Raw genomic sequence first — 23388 nt, 5'->3', positions numbered from 1 at the left:
CCTTACAAAATCTGGCTGTACGCTGATAGAAATCACGACTGATGCTTGTCATCCTGACCTTGTAATGATACGAGGGTAGTTTTGGCTTTTGCCTCTTTCCCTTTAAAAGTATCTGCTATATTCAGTGACAGCATATGTCAGGTATCAAATGAACTGCAACACCACAGCAAACAAAGGACAGTCCCTTAAAGTTGTCAACACCGAGCGGGACCTCGCCCGTGAGCCCAGGCGCAGAAGTACCCCGGCCTTGCGGCCGGCTGGAGGTAGGGCCAGCCGGGAGAGGCCGGCGCAGAGCAAGCCACTCTCACTAGCCCGGGGACAAAGCCCGCGCTGACTCCACGCGTCGCCATGGCAACGCGGGGACGGTGCCGGCCCGGATAGGCCAGGCGCGGCGCTCGCGAGGCCTGCTGGGAGAGCACGTCCCCGCCGCCCCGCCGCCGGTTTGAACTTGGCGGGTCAGATGTGGGCTGCGGGGCGGTGGAGGTCTGCTTCCCCCACTTCCGACGCCCGGTTCCCGCCCGACTGCAGGGCCAGGTCTCGGGCCTCCTCGGGGTCCTTCTCCGTCCTCATGGCGGGCACCCGAGGGCAGGGGCTGGAGACCGCGGCGGCGTGCTCGCCATCTCCGCCGCCGAGCTGCAGCAATTCCACCATGTCGCTGTTGTCTCCCCTCCGCCACCAGAGCTTCCCGTTTGACGACGACGATACTGACGGGGAAGTTGAGGAAGACGTGGACGAGAATGCCCGTGATTCAGAGGCCAAGGGGGCGAGCCTGAGAGGAATGGAGTTACAGGGGTGCACCAGGTAAACCGAGGCCGCTCGCTGGCCGACACGGCCCCTCTCAAGATTCCTTAGGCCTTTCTGCGTCCCTTCTTCTGCCGGCCAAACACCCTCCTGTCTTCTGCCCCACAGGCTGAGCAAGCACCTGTATCCTGGGGTGTTGCCCCTTTTTGCACATAGAGTCCTGGGCCAGTTCTTACAAATGGCCTCACATTTTCTAGGATTCTTACATCCTTTTTCAAATTGAGAATAGGATGTTGCTACAGTCTCCCTAGAGAAACGCACCTAGTGTCAAACACAACATTTTGCCACAATCGAAGGAGTTTTATCAATACTCAGAAGTCTGTGGACACCAGAACTCTTGTCCATGCCCTTAACACCAAAATGGGGTTTACGGCCCCTCAGTACTACCTGTAGATAACTTGAAAAACATCTGTTTGCCAGTGAAGTAGGTTATAGTACGCAGAATACTCTTTATGTTATAAATAAGGAGCTGAAGCACAGAGGTTAGCAATGTCAGCCTCAGCATCCAGAGGCAACTTGGGGTCTGATCTGAGCACCTACTTAACAGTAGACTAACAGTCATTGAATCAAAGAGTATTAGAACCAAAGAGATTATTAAACCCATTGTAATGTATTTCTACAATTATTTATTCGGCAAACATTTAGTTTATGGCCCATGAGGATCTACTTATTGAGGCTTATCAACAAGATACACATGGCCTGTACTCATGGAATTCAAGCCTCGATCAAGTCACTCATATTACAGATAATGTAACTGGCTTAGAATACAAATAAGTCCGATTCAAAGGCATATGCCTGGTTATTAGCAGAACTGGGCCTAGTACCAAACTACACTGATCGTGTTGTCTCTTCCCTATACTGGATGTCTAATATTACTGGGCATATAGAAATAGAAGCAAAAGGCCTATGTCTGCAGGAGTATATTTTTCTGAGACAGACATAGTAATGCAGGTCCATTTTGGGGTAGGCTCATTGCATCGTCTTCAGAAAGCATTTACAATTTTCCGATTGTCAATCTGTGTAAGGCATAGTACAGGAGAGCTGAGAAATACAGACACGAGGACCCATGTGTGTAAGCATCAAGATAGCCCCTTTCATATAAGGCATTCATAACGAGAGTAAGTGAATGGAATATGGAACCATATGAAGTGGCTCCTACACAGTTACAACAGTGAGTCTCTTAAGAATGAGAAGTAAAAATAAGTACACTGGTGGGAATGGAGATCAGGGAGAGTAACTAAGCAAACCACTTGTCCAGACTGGTTGTAGCAACAAGAAACAGGTCCCTGATCAACCTGATAGAATTAATGGTTAAATTAGACTTTCAGGAGTCCATTTTCATGTGGGCCTTTGTAGGAATTTTTCAGGACTGAGTTGGCCCCATAGATTTTTAAAATAAATTTGAAGGCTTTGGACAATACCTTCTGAGTCTAATCAACAACACACTGTAGACACAGTGTTGCAACCTAGAATGATGGCTATCAAAAGTACGTCTCAGCTACCTAGACCTTGCATTAACTTCCAGTAACAAAAGCACTGACCAAATGGAGCTTAGCAGAGGAGCCGGAAAGATTAATGTCTCCCCTTAGCCAAAGCCCAAATGAGCTGGTGGCATCCTGGACCAAGGCCGCCTTCCTTATCACGGTTCATTCTCTGTGAATCAAAGGAATAGGTAGGATGTAATCTGGAAAGAATGTAGGAGTTGTCAGACCTTGTGTGTGGCAAGTGTGAGATGCTTATTTGGTGCTCAATAAATTGTTGCGCTGAATGAATGCCTATTTCCCACTTTCTAGAGAACAGGATAGATGCAGTGATTGTTTCAAATACTTCAGAAAACCTAGCGCTTCTTTTCAGGAAAGATATGTGTTGAGAAAATGTTCTCACTTCTCCCTACTTCTCACCTTAAGCTGGTACCCTGGACAGTTGGGGATGATGGCATGAGGAGAACAGACTGAGTCATCAGAGCCCAGCCATAGTTCTGGGTAGTGAGCATCTTCTCTGGACCAAGGAGCAAACCTAAAGCTGCCTGGGACTATATCTTGTATCCATCCTTCACCTGCTATGGTGACTTGGCTGTGGCAATACTTACAGGATATGGCTTTTTTGAGCTAGACTCAGGCATCAGCTGTACCTGATGGATATGAGCTCAAGGTATTTTAGGTGTAAATAGAGCCGTGCTTAGAGGATATTACACATTAGCCTTCAAATGGCCTGACGTGAAGTTCACAGTTGACTTCAGACAAAATAATGAGAAGTATTTTCCTGGAGTCTTTTATAATATGTTTTGGGCCTGCTGTTTATTCAGCTTTACCCTGGTTTTTGTTGTTGTTTGTTTGTTTGATTTTGTATCACTCTATCCAGTAGGAAACTCATGTCTTAATAAATGTCTTGGTCATAAATAGCTGCTTATCAAGCCTCTCTTGATTATGGGCAGAGCTATAATATATATGCTAAACATTTTGACACACCGTGTTTCCCCGAAAATAAGACCTAGCTGGACAATCCGCTCTATTGCGTCTTTTGGAGCAAAAATTATCTTATAGTAAAATAAGACTGGGTCTAATATAATATAATACCGGGTCTTATATTAATTTTTGCTCCAAAAGATGCATTAGAGCCGATTGTCTGGCTAGGTCTTATTTTTGGGAAAACACGGTATTTGTTAAAAATATTAAGGCAAGAAATTTAATATATAAAGTGTTATTTTCTAAACGATACTAATCTCACTGATTTATTCTTTCAACAAACATTTGTTAGGAGCCTACTATATTCTAGGCCCTAAGCTAGACTCTTAAAATAAAGAATGAGTCAAGACATGTTTTCTGTCTGTAAGGAATTCACAGCCTGTGGCAGAGATGGACAAGTGACAGAAAGCCCAAGGTGCTTAGTCCAGATTTTTTGCAGAGGGTGTCACTGTGAGGCAATAAAGATAATGCGTGAGTTGACTCTTGAAGGGAGAGTGGGAATTAGCTGTACTCCTACTCCCACTGCTGACAGGTACCAGATGTTTACTGAGTGCCTGGGGCTGTACTCCATGCTTTAGCGTGGACTGTCTCATCCAGTGGTAACTGAGGTAGCCACTGCTGTTACCATTTGACACACGAGAAATGGGAGCTTAAAGAGGTGAAAAACCATACCCTTGAAAGAAGCAGGTAGAGATTCACCCCAAATATTTTGCTCGCAAACCTGAGCTCTTACTTGGGCCGTGTGTGGAGGTGGAGGACAGAATTTCAGAGTTGTAGGCAGCACTGCAGAGCACGGGGCTTGGCGCGTTCAGCAGTCTGCATCTGCGTAAGTTCAAGACTGAAAGGTAGAGTCCGCACCAGCCATTGGTGAAAGGAGCGGCTGGAAGACAGGCAGGGCCAATTCATGGGTGTCAGGCTGTGGAGTCTGGATGTCATCTTGTGGGCAGAGGTGCCGCTGAAGAACTTTGAGGTGAGGAGTGACATGATAGAAGGATGCATTTGAAGGATGAGTCTGGTAACAGTGTGAATAAGGATTTGAAATGGAGGGGGAAAGGCCAGTTACGACCAGACAGTGGTTGCAGGATTGCAGGAGAGGAGAATGGCTTGAGAAAATTGAAAGAAGTGGAATAGACATAATTAGGTGATAATATGGGTGTGGGAGGTAGGCGCATCGGAGGTGGACTCCGAGCAGGAGGAGTCAAAGGTCTGGCCAGGTTCCTGGCTTGGCTACCTGGGTAGGTGGTGGTGCCCTTCACTGAGATAGGATTATACGAGGAGGAGTAACATTTTTCTGGTGAGGAGGGAGGGAGAGTAATGGGTGGGTGGTGGAAGACGATTAAACTTGTTTTGAACTGATTGAGTTTGATATTTAAATGGAGCTTTCTATCAGATGATTGGAAATAAAGCCTGGAGCTCAGGAGAAAGATATGGCCTGGAATGACTGATCTGCACATGATTAGCATCTAGCGATAGTTGAAACTATGGGAACAGATGAGGTGGTTATGCAAGACCAAGAAGGACCATACACACACACACACACACACACACAAAAGAAATAAACAACACATCAACAGTGTTTCTTTCCCACTAGAATAAAAATTCCATCAGACCATGGATGAGTTGAGAAATAGCAGGAAAAAAAACAAGCTGATGCTATGAAGTAGAAAAAGTTGTTCATTGCAGTGGGTTAGGCGGTTGGTTGCCTGACTAAGGGTGCAGAGGAGCTGAGTCTGTAATAACCTAGTCTCTAGAGCTGCCTTGGGTCCTAAACAGCCTTTCTTTCCATGGGTGCTCAGCTTTTCCTGTTTTTAAGAGTCTTGTGTATGGCTAAGCCCCTGTGTTCTTTATTTACTTAATCTGCTTAGAGTATTTCCTCTCCCCTCTTCTCTTTAGCGTGAGTGAGTAGTAACTTTTCCCTGTACCCGGAAGAGATAGACTGAGAGAGGTGCCTGGTGGAGATGGTGACCATGGCAGGAGGTAACCAAACTGGAGAGTCCACACTCCCTGTCTAAAAATTGGCCAAAGGGAGTCAACCAAAGTGTTCAAAAGAATGCAAGGGCCATATTGTTTTTGTAATGTTTTTATTTCAAAACAATTTCAAACTTACAGAAAAGTTGAGAGTTTAAAAAACTTCTGCTCACCCTTCACCCAGAATCACTAATTGTTATTAACACATTTGATTTATCATTCTCTCTGTAAACACACATACTCCTTTTTTCCCCCCTGACATATTTAAGTGAGGAAAAGGGAAGAATCTTCTTCAGGATCTAATTTGGATCATGTGTTGTAATTAGTTATCCAAATGTAAGATTTGTAAGAATAAAAATTGTTCTCATTGAGGCAAATGGACCTGGTGTGGGTTATCCCAGTAGATTTTAAAATACTGTGATTTCAGAAGATGAAGGAACTCCAAGGCAGTTTGATGGATAAATTACTTTAAATACTGAAGTTCCTTTTTAATGACTTTTCAAATGTATATCTCTATATAATTCATTGATATATATGTACTGATAAAAATCAGGATTCTAAATATGTTATTAAATTCTACTTTCACTGTATAACTAAGTGATTCTGACTGTTAAGCCAAAGAGTTTCAAGTACAAGCTGTAATGTCCTCTCTTTTGTAATAGTGTGGTTGAATCCAAAGATAACCAAGAAGAACAGAAACAGGTGCGTTTACCAGAAAGCAGCCTGACACCGTGGGAAGTGTGGTTTGTTGGCAAAGAAAAAGAAGAACGTGACCGTCTGCAACAGAAAGCTGTAGAGGTAAAACTATACACTATTCTTTTAATGCACTCCATGAGCTCACAGAGTAGAGCTGCTGTTGAAATTAAAACATTAATGTTATTATCCCTCAAAACAAATTTTTTGCATTTGTTTGTGTCAGTTTGCTCTGTTGATTTCAACAATTCTTATTGGAGAAATAATGCATGGTTACCATAAGAACATTTTGAAAATAGAGCTAAGTATAATTCAGAAAATTAAAATCTCTGAAGATAACCATTGTTAATATTGAGGAGTATTATATAGCCTTCCACATTTTCTTCTCTATAAATTTAAAAAAAATTATGTATGTACAAATGTATATATACAGGTTCATACAATGGAGCTTCACTGTTATGTACATTAAACTAAAGTAAATTCAACTGCATATGCTTGGTGAAATTTTTAAGAAAGGAGAAAAACAAAAATTGAGTTAGAGATAGGAATCTACCCCCATATCACTCAATGTGCCCTAGAGTAATTTTGTGCTGGGAGATGGCAATCTGTATTTTTCAGTTTCTCTGTACTTCTCTGCCTTGTTTGTGGACATTTCTGCATTTGTGGTTTTCTCTCTGAACTCTCACTCTCCAAACTCAAAACATAGTTTGAGATACCTTTTCACACGAATCCCTCATTCTTTGAACTCTTACTGTTTGCTTTTTAGAACCTAGCAGCCAAGTAGATTTGGATAATTTGGCATCCCCAATATCCAGACTCATTATCTGAATTCTCCCTATTATCCAAACACAGAAAACAGATTTGAGTGATAAGGGGATACTTCTTGTTTTTGTTTTTTCAAAAATTTTTAGAGGGTGTTTTTTTTTTTTAAGATTCTTATTAAAAATACAGAGGATGCCAAAAAAATATATACACATTTTAAGAAAGAAAAGAACTATTAAAATTATAATACTCAATATATAACGATAACAGAAGATGAATACAAGTCACGTTTGACTTCTGCATTTACAAGAGGTGCTCAGCGTGGTTCCCATCAGCGTCCAGACACTTCTGATAATGGCGCACTACTGTTTGAGCAACGCTGACCAAAGGGTCCACTTGTATACATTTTTTTGGCACCCCCGGTACATTTCCATGTCATTAAATATTTTTACAGCATCATTTTTATGGCTAGCTAAGATTACCAAAATCCATTTAAAATGTATTAATATGTATTAGAATGTAGTTAATGGATTCACTGTTGTTGTATATTTAAGTTTATTCTAATCTGTTGGTAATCTGTTGTGTTGTCATAAAAATTCCTGGAAGTGTAGCTTTGCCCTCCAAGACCATCCTTGGAATAAATTTTCATAATCAGTTTTGAAATTAATCATTGTTTCTGTGATGGGTTTCTAACCAGGTAAGCAGTCGTATATTCAGGAGGCAGACATGATTTAAATGATTGTAGACACCAGTACATCCTGCTGTTTCCCTGCTGCCGGACACTTTGTGTTCTCAAATACAAATTTATTCCTGGCAAAGCGCACAGTGGTATTTATTTCCTCTTAGAGGGGCACAGGTCCTGAGAAAGACCTTATGGTTTGATGTCAGGCAGGCTTAGTTAAACTTTTATGCCTCTTTCAATTTACTCATCTGTACAGTAAATGTAAAATAATATCTGTGTCACAGGATTTTTGTGAGGATTAAATGAGATAACATATAAAGATGACTGGTAGTGTTTTATGGTTATTGATATCATTGCTATTCATAACCTCGCTACAGCGTTTTCATTTATTTTCAGAATTAATGTGTATTATTAAGACCCCAGACTCTTACTTCTCTTACCTCAACCTTAAGTTTTAACATTACTAATTCCATTACTTAGTGCAGTAGCTTTCATAATATTTATTCACAGTGAGAAATTACTTTGCTTCATGTCACACACAGATACACACACACACACACACACACACACAAACACATGTACATACATATTTGGAATAACATCTTAATTTTTGCAAAACCTGGTATTCTATTTTTTATTTTTTTCTAAGGCTGGTCATAACCCATTAAATTGGTTTTAGACTCGCAGTTTGGAAGACGTTGATGTAGTCCAGTGAGCCAATGGTAAAGTAGAGCTCAGTTGATAGTACTTAACTTTATGTCTAGTCTCACCAGAAATGACTTGTTACATTAACAAAAGGAGGATCACTTCAGGTCATTTTTAGAGTCAGCACACAATAAAAGAAGTTAAATAAATTTGTAAGGGAGCCCGGGCTGAACAAGACTGAAATTTTAGCTTTGCCATTTTAACTCTGTGACTTTGAGAAAGTTACTTAACTTCTCTGAGCCTCAGTCTCTTCATCTGTAAGCCAGATGTTAGAGAGGAAATAGTAGAGTGGGTAAAAGCATAAATTCTTGAGCTGTAGTTTTGTAGATTTAAAACTCGGACCTTGGAAAAATTCTTAACCTCTTTCTGCCTCAATTTCTTTATCAATGAAAGGGAAAATAATATTTACTTCATAGTGTTGTTATGAGGACTAAGTGAGCATCAGTAAATGTTGTAGTATATAGGAAGCACTGAGTAAAAGTTAGTTGTTGTTATGTGTTAAAGGAGATAGTAATAAACTACTGAAGGTTTGTTTTGAGAACAGACTAAAGTAATGAATGTAAAGTCCCTACCACATTGATTGAGCTTGTAGCAGAGTATAATTGGTTGAAAGATTAAAACCTTTTCGTGTATTTAGGAGTATGACATTTCTTATGGCTAGGTCATTACTTAACTCTGAAGCAATTAAAATACTTCAGCATGAATCTTACTGTTTCAGTCATGGCAGGGATATCATAACATACAGGCCAACTACTCACTTTATTTATAAAAGCTTATTTTGAGCTATGTGGTATTCACATTCTTTTCATGCCCTTTTCTTTGTTTTATTTTCTAAGTCATGCTTCCTTTATTTTCCTGTCCTTATTTATTGCATTCTCTAATTTGTTTACAAATCATATTAATCATATCATTAAAAGCACAGATTTTTAACCATAAGGAACAATTCATCTCAACACCTATTAAACATAAGTGTCAGAAAGTAACATTGCCAAGGTTTCAGTTAGTGGCTAAGCTGGGACTGGATCCTAGTTCCTTCGACTTCCAGTTTAATAAGTTTTTTTTCCACAATACCAAGGTGTATTTTTAGAACTAAATGGTTCAGACTTAGTATTTAATTTTGAATTTAACCTGACTTGCTTATTTTCTTTCTTGAAAACTTAAAGAAAGATTTAAAGGATAGTTGGGTCATTAAAAAGATTATTCCTTCTCATAAATTTGATTTTATCAACAGACATTTAGATTTGTTTCAGATATCTCTGTAAGATTGAGTTAAATTATTTTAACCCATCAAAATTATCTGCTGACAATGTTGTTTTACATTTGTAACTGTTAAGATGATAAATATGTTAAATGTTAAATGTCAGTATCATGAAAAACTAACATATTGGTTTTGTAGGTCGTATAAATTTTATTTTGGTTTTTATTATATAAAAAAATTCTTTAGCAGACTACCCTAAACTGCCTATGGCCTTTGGCTTACTCTAATTTTTAACATTTGCTTTAACATTTTAGTACAATCTGCTCTAAATTATAAAATATATCTAGTTTGTGAATAATCCATACTTTTATTTTTTCACCGTCTTGCCTTCGGCCTTTTCATTCTTCAGCCCTGAATGAAGGAATGGGGCAGGATATGGAGTTGGTGAAACTCAGAACTATCCGTTTTTCTGATTGTTAACCTTCGATGGTATAAAGTTCTTTGAAAGTCGACAAAAGCTGTTGAAATAAAAATACTATTGAGGATCCTCTTTGGATTTTGCTTTTCCATAATCGAATGTGTACTCTGGAAAATAGCTCTAATCCTGTTGAAATTCAGTGGTGTATCAGAAGACGACGTAGGCCTTGTGAGAGAAGACTGCAGCTGTGTCCGGGAGAGGTTTGCCTTGGCGGTGAACATATGGACGCATTCAGGGTGGGAAATTCTAAGAGGGCTAGCCTTGGGAGGGAGGGTTATGTCTCAGAATGTGATGTATGTTCTGGGGTGGCAAATTACTTGAACAGACATCCTGAGATTAGAGCACTGTCTGGGTCAGTGGTAGTATTTTCTAGGTACTTTTGACCCTTCCTTTATCTTTAACTCTTATGTCAACATTAACTAAAATTCGTGAGCCATAAAATAGGAACACAAATTCTGATTTTGGTTTTTTTTTTTTGCTGATTTTTGAGTTTAATTATATGAAGAATCTTAAAGGGGTACATAAGTATAATCAATCATATCTTTAGTTGTATATTTAAATGATTTCTTTTGTTAAAAATAAAATTTAGGACTATTTAGGAAAATTTGGGGTATATGGTTGTCAGATCTGTTATCTATATTGCGCGCACGCGCGCGCGCACACACACACAGACACACGCACACACACACTCGTGCGTACATACATGCATGTATTCCCCCTTTTTGTTTCCTGACACAAGTCCAGACTTCTTCCCTTTACAACTCATACACTGTGGCAACCTCCTCATCAGTCTCCCTCAGAATAATTCTGATCCCCTTAATGCAGTCTTTAACCTTTATCATTAAGAGTTCTAAATCATCCCTTTGCCACGTATTCCTGCTTCATAGTGTTCAATTTACTCTGCCTGGCTCAAAAGACCTTCTTCTGTCTAGTTACCACCCGCCCACCACCATCCCAAATCTCTCCCTTCTAGTGAAGCCAGTTCCTCACTGTTCCTCTTACAGTGCTCATTTCTGACTACCCTGGGCCACACTGTTTCTCCTCTCATCTTCTCCTTTCTTCTTTTCCCTTTTCTGAACTCCTGTTATACACAAAACTTCACAATGTAGCACTTAATTCTTTTGTGTATTTAGAAGGAGATTAGATCAGAGCCTTCTGGAATTTCATCCCTGTATCTCTCAGTTCATGCTACATTGATAGTAGGCACTCCATAAAAAAAGTATTAAGTGAATAATCAAGGAATAGCAACTGCAGAGGTAAGGAAGACTCTTTTTAAAACCAAGATGGCTGTTTTACTCTGGGGGCTTGGAGGAGGGTAGTGTTTAAACGTTGGAAGACTTTCTGAATGAGTGAGGGCAGTTATTTTCTATGCAGCAGAATTTTAGGATGAGAGGTCATAGAAGACAGGTATCCTGCGGCCATTTGCTGTTCTAAAGTGCAAAAGATAAGTTCCTGGTGTCAAGTTTTGTCTTCCTTTCATTTAACACACTGGAATTGTCTGAGAGTTGAAAAATCGTCCTTCCCACTACCCTATTTCCCTGAAAATAAGACCTAGCCGGATAATTAGTTCTAATGCGTCTTTTGGAGCAAAAATTAATATAAGACCCGGTATTATATTATATTATACCCGGTCTTATATTAAAATAAGACCGGGTCTTATATTAATTTTTGCTCCAAAAGATGCATTAGAGCTGATTGTCTGGCTAGGTCTTATTTTTGGGGAAACACAGTACCACTCATATGGAGGCAGGTAGATCTTTGGGAGAGGGAGGGTTGGGGAGGAGTGAGGTCCAATGGAAGATACATAAAAATATCTGATTATTAGAACTTAGGGAAAGAGAAGAAAAACAACCGGTAATTATGGTAGTGGAGTCCTAAGAGTCTAGTTTGAACAGCATTCTCAACTAATGCTGTGATTTAACTGATGAGTGACAGAGTGGTGGCATTCAGCTTGTAGTTTTATTTGGCCATACCTTCCACATTCTTTCTCCTAAGGAAATGCCCAAACGTGTAGATTCGAGTGACAGCAAGGCAGTTAAATAATCTGGGATATGAATGTGGTTTTGTTTTACACTCCGGCAGTTATAAAATCAGTGAAGAAAAATCTAGATTCTTTTTTTTTCTCTAAAGAAAATTGAATGGCTTCTGTACATTTCTACTTTGGTATGACTCTGAGTTAAATTTTTAAATTTAGGGATTATTTAGTTCCTATCCTTTATCTTCAAGAATCTAGAGGCTTTTTAGAACTGTAAAAAAAAGTTTCAATTCCCTTGAGCTTCTGCCAGTAGCGTACAGCGATGCCAAAATTTATGTGTGGGAAAGTTGATTTCAATGAGGGTAATTTAGCTGAAGTTTAGTCTAAGAAACTAGTGTTTTGCTGCCAAGCAATTATTTGCATTTCTAAAAAATGACATACTTTTTACCGACGCTTTCTTTTCATCATAGACTAGTTACTTAAGTAAGTTATTGTCACTAATGGTATATTTTCTATAAAGGAAACTATATTCATGTTTAATTTGGTTAACCTCAGCCTTTTTTCAAATATGTGATTTGAGTATATCTATTAAATGTTACCTTTTGTTTGAATAAAATTCACAGGAATTAAGTCAGCAGCTGGAAAAAAGAAAAGAAATGGAAGAACGGGAAAAAAGAAAGGTAATTGCTGAAGAAAAGCACAAGGAATGGGTTCAGAAAAAGAATGAACAGGTAAGAAGAAGAAAAAAAATGCACACACACATACTGACTGATATCTCCTGTGAAGTGGTCTCCCCATTATTCCTCATTACCTAGTTTTTTCTTATTTTCTCGTAGATTCTTTCTTCTCTGACCTGATTTTTTTTTCCCTACCCTCATGGACATTTATGAAGTCGCTTTCTTCTGCCCTTTGCTCTGTGCTTCTCTCCTTTTCCCTCATGTGGCTTTCCCCTTATATGTGGCGACAGGTAGTCATGAAATCTGTATCTCTAGGCCTGACTTCCTGGAGTCTTGGATTTTCATCTATAAGGTCAGCAGGCACCTCTGAGCCTGCAAATCTGAAACAACCCATTTTTGCCCATTGTCCTTTCTTAGAACCATCCTCCTAACTCCGTGATTTCTGTTACTAGTATTGTTGTCATCTCAGTCACCTACACATAATCAGAATTCTTCTGTTCATAGTCATCCCCTCCTTTCCTTTGCAATGTCCATTCTCCAATTTGTCATCTCTTCCTATCTGGTCTCATTACATCTTTCAACTTTTTGTTTGTTTATTTTTTCATACTGGAATGTAAGTTCCATAAGGGCAGGGATTTTTTGCCTCTTTTGTTCAGTTCTCTAGCAGCTAGATCAGTACCTGACACATAATAGTTGCCCCAAATACTTGTCGAATGAATCAGTCCATCCTCTGTTCAAGCCAGCCTGAAACAGTCGAATGTCATTCCCCAATTCAAAATATGTTTTTCATGATTCCTCACTGTCTTCTGAATAACGTTTTAACAATTCTCGCCCAGCTGGTTAAAGACCTTCTCTTTGCTCTCTGAACCATGTCTTCCACGGTGGTTCCTTCATTCTATGCTATTGCTTTTTACTGGCATTCTTGGGAGCACACACACGGGATAATCATGGCCCATCTTCTGGGAGTATTAGATCGCTGGAAAATTTTGAGAGGAAAAATGTTATTTTTATGTTAAAGCAAGCACAGATATTTAATGGAATAGAACATAAGTCATAGCCTCCATCCTACCTTTCTCTCTTTACTATCCAATTCAAAGCATTTCCTACATGAAGCATTCTCTGGTCACATGCTAGAAACTTTCCTTTTCTGAACCCTTGTTCAGTTTTATTACTTTGTCATATACTGGCTTGTAATATATATATATATATATATATATATATATATATATATATATATATATGTATGTATTTTGTTGCTATTTTATATTATGCATATATCTTTCCTTTTTCTGTTTTTTTTCCAAAGACGTATGCATATATCTTTACTTCCATTGTAATTTTAAGATTATTAAAGATAGGAATTATTTTTATATTACTTTTTAATCCATTACAAGAGCTAGCATAATGCTTTATAATATAGTAAGCATTTGTTATTGGAATGAATGAATGAATGAATGAATGAATGGTATTCTCTTCCTTTCAATTTTAATACATTTTTGTATTGAATCACAAATTAAAAATTTTTTAAATGCTAGCACTTCGTTACTATTTTTATTTTTACATATTTAGAATGATACTGCTTTTATTATAATCCAATTTGATGGATTTAGTCGAATGTTTAGCTTGTAGGGTGGCAAAGTTTTCATTTTTAATTCTAAGCATTGTTATATCTAATGCCCAATGGTATTAATAAGAGTACCTAGTAAATCATTTCAGTGAATTGAAGATGACATAGTTTTCTTCATCCAGGTATTGTAAAAAGGAAATGGGCTAGATGTGTGTGTTATAACCATAAATATATTTGTTCTTTTTTTCGGAAGTAAATTATTATTACTATTATTTTTAAGTTTACGTCATCCCATAATATTCTTTGTGAATAAATGCCAAAATCAAAGTAAGCCTCTGTGACCATTACCAAACTTTGAGTGATACTTTTTTGAAGATTATAACTGTAAAATAAAATAGTTTCGCATGTACAGAATAGCATGCTCTCTCCTCTAAAAGCTTTCTTATCTTCGAACTCCATTAAGCTCATTTTACCATGCCAATCAAACATAGTTGTTGTTTGGCTAAGAATGTAAGATACTGCTAAGAGATGATATATTCTCTGTTTTAATTAGTGGCAGTAGATCTAATCCAATTATTTGAGAAAAAATTTCTTTCTTTTGGAGGGAAATGGCTTGCCCTGACATAAATCACTAATTATTGAAAGCAAGATTTTCATAAGGTTGAGAATAGTTCAAAAACGAACCTTGAGAAATTAAGTTTACTTATTCTGCAGAACTCTTGTGCATGTTAAGGAATAATTGATTACACAAATTGTTTTTTCTTTAAAACTTATCAGATTTCTTGTTTCACTCTTAGTTACATTTACCTCTATTTGTAAAGACTGCTCTCCTGGTTCTTCTCTTCCTGTCTGGCATCTCGCTTTTTTCCTCCTCTGTTTACATTTCATAGTGTGTGGTCCTCTGTGCCTCCAGCTTCATTCACATTTTAGCTATATATGTGGCCTATTTTCTCTAAGTCATTTTCACTGTGTTCTATCAAAAAATCAGACAAAAAGAATTTATGTATCCATTAGCAAAGCTGGTTTCTTATACTATGACTGTAAATTGTTCAATCTGTTTCAAATAAATGGCTTATCTCATCTGGTACTCTTACATTTGTGTTGCCATACTAATTCATTTTTTAGATTTGTTTTTGTCAGTATGTTATCACATTTTTTAAAAGGGTCTTACCTTCATTGTTTTTTAAATTATTTAAAAATAAAATTATTTTTAATTCTCAAAACGTAGAACTGATTTTTTAAATGTAAAAAAATGAATTCAGATCAACAAAGTATATGATTGATAACATTGTTATCAGTGCACCATTCCTGCATTCAACACTTTTACTATGCGCCCGGGTACTGTTGAAGGAACCAGAGAAGAAATTTAGAAACTGTAGCCAGTTGTTTTGTTATTTTCCTTTAGTTTCAAGAAACAAAGTTTCTCTTAGGGCACCATCTTTAAAAAAGGAAGATTTATTGTTGTGCCCTGGGTGATATAGAACTGGAGTGCCCGAAAATCTGAAGCCCCTTTAGCGGCCGGCTACTCTCTCAACACTTCTCTCCGAGTGCCTCCTCTGTTCTTTTGCTAACTAAAGGCACTCCATTGTCTCTTCTCTACTGTAAGTCCTTCACAGAGCCTGTCTGATGTTTTGAAATCAACTTTCATTGAAATACAATAAAGTACACCCATCATAAGTTTAATAAGGTCTGGCAAACTTATGTACCTGTGTAACCAGCAGCACAACAAGATACAGAACGTTTCCGTCACCTGCACAGCTCCCTCGTGCCACTTTATGTTCAGCCCCTGCTCCCCACCCGCAGCTAGCCCCAGCTCCCAGGGAACCATTAATATGCTTCTGTCCCTACAGGTTAGATTTGCCTCTTCTAGAATCTCATAAGTACAAGTATAGAATATGGATTATTTTCTGTTGGACTTCTTTAGTTTTAAAAATTCCCTAATATTTCATGTATTAAGAGTGTTCCTTTCTATTGCTGAGTAGTATTCTATTCTACAGAATTCCACAAATTGTGTATCCATTCACTAGTTGATGGACAATTGTGTTGTTTCCAGTTTGGGGGTATTCTGAATAAAATTATATGACAATTTATGTACAAGTCTTTTTGTGGACATTTGTTTTCATTTCTCCTCGATAAATGCCTAGGAACTGAATTGCTGGGTTGTGTGGTAAGTTTGTGTTTAACTTTATAAGAAATTGCCAAACTTTTTAAAAGTGCTTGTACCATTTATGTTTCCACCACTATTGTGTGAAAATTCCAATTGCACCACATCCTTACCAAATTCATACTGTCAGTCGGTTTCATTTTCAGTCATTCTAGTAAGTGTGTCGTGGTGTGTTGTTGTTTCACGTTCATTTTCCTGATCTCTAATGATATTTATCAACTTTCTATAAGCTTATCTGTTATATGAGTACAACAAATGTATGAGTACTAGGGCTGCCATAATGAAATACCACAGGCTGGCTAGTAAGTAACAGAAACCAATTTTCTCAAGAGTTTTGGAGGCTGGAAGTCCAAAGTGAAGGTGTCAGAGCAAGGTTTGGTTTCTTTTGAGGCCTCTCCTTGGCTTGCGGATGGACATCTCTCCATACCGTCTCCATGTGAGGGTGCTCACGTGGCCTTTTCTCTGTGCACGTGCATCCCTGAGGTCTTTCTCCTCTTATAAGGACACCAGGCCTGTTTGGATTAGGACCCCACCCATATGCCCTTAATTACCTCCTTACCTCTTTAAAGGTCCTGTCTTCACATACAGTCATATTGAGGGTTAGAGCTTCTCAATATATGAGTGGGGAGGGGGGCACACAGTTCAGTCCATCGCATTATCAACCATTTCTACATCTCTTTTCCTGTTTTATTTGTTTTGTTTTGTGTTTAATTTTTTGCCCATTTTGTAGAAGGATTCTGTGTCTTATTAATAAATTTTAAGAGTTTTTTTTATATATTCAACTCATGTTACATATATGTATTGCAAATATTTAATTTTCTTAGTGGTATTTTTAAAGAGCGGAGGTTTTAAATTTTGATGAAGATCCATATTTCAGTTTTTTCTTTTATAGTTTATAGGTTTTGTGTGTTAAGAAACTTTTGCATATGCCAAGGGTGTAAAAATATTCTTCATTGTTTTCTTCTAGAAATTTTATGACTTTAACTTTTACCTATATGTATATTTTGAGTTAATTTTAATGTTTGGTTTCAGTTAAAGGTCAAGGTTCATTTTTTTTGCATTTGGATATCCAATTGTTCCAACACTATTTGTTGAAAAGATAATCTTTTTCCTATTCGGTTACCTTGACACTTGTTTAAAATCAATTGACCATATGCATACGGATTTATTTCTGGATTCTCTTCTGTTCCATTTCTATATTCTATGCCTGTACCACACACACTAGCCTATTACTATAGCTCTATAATTCTTCTAATCAGATAGTATAAATCCTCCATCTTTTTCAAAATTGATTTAATTACTCCTTCCATATACAATTTAGAATCATCTTATCAGTTTCCCAAGTCATGCTTTGTTGGATAGTGCCGGTGATACTATTGGAGTTGCATTAATTATATAGATCATTTTGGAGAAAGTTGCCATCTTAATATCACATTTTAAATCTATAAACATGATTTTTATTTCTATATAGGTCATCTTTAATTTCTCTTAATAATTTTTTTTAGTTTTCAAGGTACAGGGATATTACACTTTTGTTGTTAAATGTACCCCTAGGTATTTCATGTTTTCGATGATGAGAGCAATTATCTTGTCTTATTCCTGATATTATATAATTTCCATGCCTAGTTTTGATATCAGAATAATACTGGGCTCTTAAAACAGGCTTAGATGTGTTTCCCTTTTTCTCTGTTTTCTAAAATAATTTGTATACTACTTGGTAGTATTTCTTCCTTAATTGTGTGATCGATTCCACCAGTGAAGCTATGAGAGGCTCGAGTTTTCTTTGTGGAAAAGTTTTTAATTCTGAATTGTTTTTACAAGTAAAGGGTTATTCAGACACTCGATTTCTTCTTGAATCAGTTTTGGAAAGTGGTATATTTTAAGGAATTTTGACATTACATTTAAATTGAATTTTTTGGCATAAAATTGTTTTTAACATTCTCTCATTTCAGTGCCTGTATGATCTGTAGTGATCTGCCACTTACCATGTGTGTGGCCTTAGGCAAATTACTTAACCTCTCTGTGCCTTAGTGTCCTCATTTGTAAGATGAGATTATAATAGTATCTTTCATATTGTTGTTCTAAGAATAAATTGATGGAGTACATGCCTATAAAGTGTATAGAGTAGTAAAAGGCAGCGTTAGCACTGGAAAAATGTTAGTTATAATTTCAAACAATGTAGGGACTGATTTACTCCTGTTGATGAGGCCATGGAGTCTCATGAGTCAGCCAGAGATTGAACAAGAAGACTCCAAGATCCTTAATGATCTTACAGATTTTTCTGACAGTATGAAGTAATTAGAATCCAGTAGTCAGTGGATAAAACTCTTGTTGAGTCCTCCACAAGAAAGGATTCCTTTTTGCAGCTACTGGCTGCCCAACTAGAAGTAGATACAGCATCTGGGAAATGACTTGGACTTTGATTTTTTTTTTTTTTTTTAAGATTTTATTGGGGAAGGGGAACAAAACTTTATTGGGGAACAGTGTGTACTTCCAGGACTTTTTTCCAAGTCAAGCTGTTGTTCTTTCCATGTTAGTTGTGGAGGGTGCCATTCAGCTTCAAGTTGTTGTCCTTTCAGTCTTAGTTGTGGAGGGCGTAGCTCAACTCTGTTGCTAGTTGCAGGGGGTGCAGCCCACCATCCCTTGCAGGACTTGAGGAATTGAACTCGCAACCTTGTGGTTGAGAGCCCAATGGCCCATGTGGGAATTGAACCAGCAGCCTTCGAAGTTAGGAGCATGGAGCTCTAACCACCTGAGCCACCGGGCCGGCTCCTGGACTTTGATTTTTAAGATCTGCCTTTTCCTGTGTAGCTGGACGTATACTGTATGTAACTGATGTTTGTTACTTGGATGTTAACTGAATTGCTTATATTAAAGTATCCTCGAAGATGCTTTCAAGGGAAGAATTTCTTTTCTTGGCTCATACTTATTTGCTCCGTGAAGGGTGATGTATGTGCCATTTGTATTGCATGCACTTTATGCCTTGTAGATTATTTTCCAAACCTTTGATAAAGAGAACTAGCCATGTCATTGGTTATTTAGAATTTAGCTGTGTTGGTAAAGCATCTTTTGAATGAGGAAGGAAAAACCATTTGAGTTATATAGTCCATGTCAATTTTTTTCTACAAAGAGCCAGACAAATATTTTAGTATCGCAGGCCGTACAATCTCTGCTGCAACTATTCAACTTTGCTGTTGTGGTGCAAAAGCAGCCCTGAACAATAAATCTGTAAATAAATTGTTGTGGCCACATATCAGTGCAACTATTGAAAAATACAGGTGGTGAGTAGACCATATTTGGCCTGCCGGCCATAGTTTGCCAACCTCGTGTCTATGTAAGACTTACAAGAATTACATAGCCAAAGATTTGTCTGTATGTGTCCTTAGAGCAGTATTTAATGGGCCAAAATGTTATTTGTTTGTCCTGCGTAACTCCAAAAACTTCACTGATAGTGAAGATTTATCCAAGTATTCATATTGGCAAACAGTCCAGGAAATATGTACACACATGGCTTCATTTTAGAGGTAAATATCCATTAAAAAACATGATGATTCAGGACAATGTAACAGGTTGTAATTTCTGTTCACTAATTTATTGAGCACCAGCTGGTTATTCAGCACTATCTGAGGCTCTGAGTATACTTTACTGAACAAGAAGTTTGTTAGTGTCATTCAGAATCTTAGTGCTGGGAGACTGAAACTAAGCAGGTCATTGCAGGTATGTTACATATTGTCATAAGCCACATTGTGCCAACCACTGTGTTATCACATTTTAAGAAACAGCTGAAGTTTAGAAAATTACTGTATATAACACTCCTTTCTCATATGAGGATAATTACAGATATTCCAATTCCAATTCTTTATTCTTATTTAAGCAAAGAAAAGAGAGGGAACAAAAAATTAATAAAGAAATGGAGGAGAAAGCAGCAAAGGAACTGGCGAAGGAACATTTGCAAGAAAAAGCAAAAGGAAAATATCAAGAATGGTTAAAGAAAAAAAATGCTGAAGAATGTGAGAAGAAGAAGAAAGAAAAGGTATTTTCATTAAAGTGAGCCCTTAGAAGACATGGCTTTGGTGTTCACATGTGCCAACTGTATTGTATAAAATGTTTCTAAAGAAAATTGGCACTGTCTTAGCATAAAATAAATACATGAAGCTATCCCTGCTTGTTATACGTTTAAGCTTCAGAGATGAATATGCATTTGGTTTTCTTAGGTTGAGAAAGGTTAATAAGCGTGTTGATATTTTTTCAGTTGGGTTTATATTTTTTATTGTTAATGCTTTTAAGTATTTTTTGATGTACTTTCATTACATTATTGTAAATTGGTTTTTTCTTCTTGGATTTGACGTCTTGTTTAGAGGCAGCCACTAAACATGATCACATCTCTGATCATGTTAAGTTTTGCACTCAAATTATAGAAATATGATTTAGTATTTATCATCAGAAAGTCATTGGGGTGAGAAGCTACTGGGGAAAAGAGTCGGTAGAATTTGAATAGAATTTTTAGTTACAGAACATCTCTGGAGAGTCTTTGGTTTTGTCATTTTAAGGAAAAAGAAAAACAGCGGCAAGCTGAATTACAGGAAAAAAAGGAAATAGCAGAAAAAAAGTTTAAGGAATGGTTGGAAAATGCAAAAAATAAACCTCGTCCAGCTGCAAAGAGCTATGGTTATGCCAATGGAAAACTTACAGGTTGGTTTTTATGTTATGTGGCTTACATAAATATGGCTTGCCGGAGTAAATATTATACATTATGTTTCCTTTTGACAGAAATAGAAATGTGTAAAAATAATTCTTCTTTCAAATTACTGTTTTCTGAAAGATTATATTATAACATGATGTTCCTGTGGAGATAGTACCAATTTATTGTCATTCTCTATAAATCAGATATATTTCAAAGGCAATAGTTGCAAAACTGCAAAGTAGTGATTTTTCACACTAAGAAACAAGTTCAATTTTCTTTCATTTCTTGAATTTTAAAGCCTTGAACAGGACATATTTAAGGGGTTATTTTTCTTCACCTTCTTCTAACCCCCTCTGAGGCAGAGCTTCCAATGTCTTCGACACATTGTTTTTGCAGGGTAGAATACTAGATGGCACGTGAGCCAGACACAAAACCGGTCCGCCTTTGGGCTTGGTCTCGTTATAAATGGTAGTGCATGTTTTTCTTTGTACTTCATGTTGGAAGCTCATACCTTGCTGACAGCTGCCTTCAGTTATTTAAGTGATTTATTATTAAAAATACTCCCATTCTGTTTTGTTCACACAATAGAACATATTCCAGACTTTGTTTTGACCGTCTTGGTGAAGTGTGTGTTGACATATCCATGCAGTCAAAGTGGGTTGCCAGTGTCTGAATGACATATTCCTGCTGTCAGGATTTAGGTCTCTCCTACATGTCACAGAGGTTGTCTGTTACAGCTACTGAGCGTGGCCTGCTTCAGTTTTTTTCTGTCTTATTTGAAAAAAGAGTAATAAGCAGTGGTTTTAGCCAAACAATTGGGTAGTAAAGTTAAAGCTTTAGGTGGGAGTATACATACTGACTAGAAGTTCATTGCTAAAAAAAATGGGTGTTCTATTAATATTTTTGCATTTTTAATGAGTTTTATTCTAATAAGCATCATATTTGTCTGCAAATGCTCTACTGCTCTTAAGCCTCTATTCTTTATGCCCATAACATTTTTACAAATTATGAAATAAATTTATGTGTGTACAGTGACTGGAGGATTTGAATATGATTTACAAAATGTTCCTCCTTCAGAATTATTAGATATTGGGAATCACAACTCACTAAACACTTCATATACATTATACTAGAACACTCCATAATTAGTAATCATAACTACAGTGACATGGAATCTTAGAAGTTTGAGTGACAGTGATACAGAATTTCAGTGATTCTAAGGAAGAATCTTGATTCACTTTAGCTACTTATGCAATGTGATTTTTTTTTTCCCTGTAAACTTCTGTGTCTGACTAAGGGAAACTAGTTCTCAAGTGGTTTCCCAGATTTAGTTAAGAAAATGAAGATTTTATTCAATTTAAGGATTCTAAACTTAATTTCTTAGTAAATTTTTTATATGAGTTTTTATATAGATTTTAACCTTAAATATTTTTTGGACTCTTAGAATTATCATTCACACATTAATTTTCCCTACAGTATTTACTGTATTTAAAAAGTGTTACTTATTTGAAAATATTCGAGGGTTCATTTTAAATGAGTCAAATTGGTTCATCGATGACATTTTTGCCATTTAGATTTTTTTAACATTTTTCTAGGAATTTAAAAATAACCAGTTTCTTTGATCTCAAGACTATTTTTTTTTGTTTTGTTTTGTTCTGATTTTTTGTTTTTAAACATTTTTAGGTTTTTACAGTGGAAATTCTTATCCAGAACCAGCCTTTTATAATCCAATTCCCTGGAAACCAATTCATATGCCTCCTCCCAAGGAAGCTAAGGCTCTAACAGGAAAGAAGACTAAAAGACCTGTGATAAGTCAGCCGCACAGGTCCTCGTCGTCTCTGGTAATTCATAAAGCCAGAAGCAATCTTTGCCTTGGAACTCTGTGCAGAATACAGAGATAGTAGGCATGGGACACGGCGTGCTTTTACCTGTAGCTATTGAATTTTACAATCGGAAATTGTTTTGTACTGCTTAGTCAAGTAGTTCAACATTTGATGTTGAGATTGACAAGTTCAAATATTTGCATTTACATATAGAGTCGGAGGTAATTAAGGAAGATATTTTATACATTTTCTGTTTTATAAGGGCTTCAAGGTTGATCTTGGCATATTTCGCAAGATAAGTGACTGAATATCTAACAATTGTGTTTGTATTTAGTTTGTGTTAAAACCACTGTGATACCAATAAAACCAACAATTTTTCTTGTGTTCTTTCATACTCTTGTTATTTCTGTGTATGTTTTTGAACATAATAAAATTAAATTGTTCAAGCAAGCATTCCTAAACTACATGGTGAAGATAACTCTTAGAAGAATCTAAATGAGTTAAAATTCTAGAGTAATCAAAAACAGTCTTGTTTGATGGCTTTTGGTATATTTTTCCCTATGTAAATACTTCTAAAGAACTGGAGGCATGTTTTGTAGCAAGGAAATGAAGGTTTTAAAGGAAAATTTCAAAACGTCATTTTGTACTCTGGATCTTAGATTGTGATTTAGTAATCTTGAGGCACTAATAGTATTTTGCTGTACTTGGTACAAATACTTAGATGTTAATTATAATTAGTTTGTTAA

General features: G+C 37.0%; 1 protein-coding gene across 1 annotated transcript; it reads left to right on the top strand.

Moving 5' to 3' along the window:
- The first annotated feature begins 403 nt into the window (after nt 1-403).
- CCDC34 (coiled-coil domain containing 34) lies at nt 404-23034 on the top strand. Its single transcript, XM_019749168.3, has 6 exons — nt 404-801; nt 5897-6032; nt 12351-12458; nt 20010-20168; nt 20686-20827; nt 22503-23034. Exons 1-6 carry the CDS (start codon nt 461-463, stop codon nt 22718-22720), a joined length of 1104 nt encoding a protein of 367 aa, XP_019604727.3. The 5' UTR covers nt 404-460; the 3' UTR covers nt 22721-23034.
- Nucleotides 23035-23388: the final 354 nt, after the last annotated feature.

The sequence above is a fragment of the Rhinolophus sinicus genome, chromosome 14, assembly GCF_057876585.1.
Source record: "Rhinolophus sinicus isolate RSI-liver-muscle chromosome 14, RSI-T2T, whole genome shotgun sequence".
Lineage (NCBI taxonomy): Eukaryota > Metazoa > Chordata > Mammalia > Chiroptera > Rhinolophidae > Rhinolophus > Rhinolophus sinicus.
Note: the sequence above shows the minus strand (reverse complement) of the source record. Positions and strands in the feature narration are given on the sequence as shown.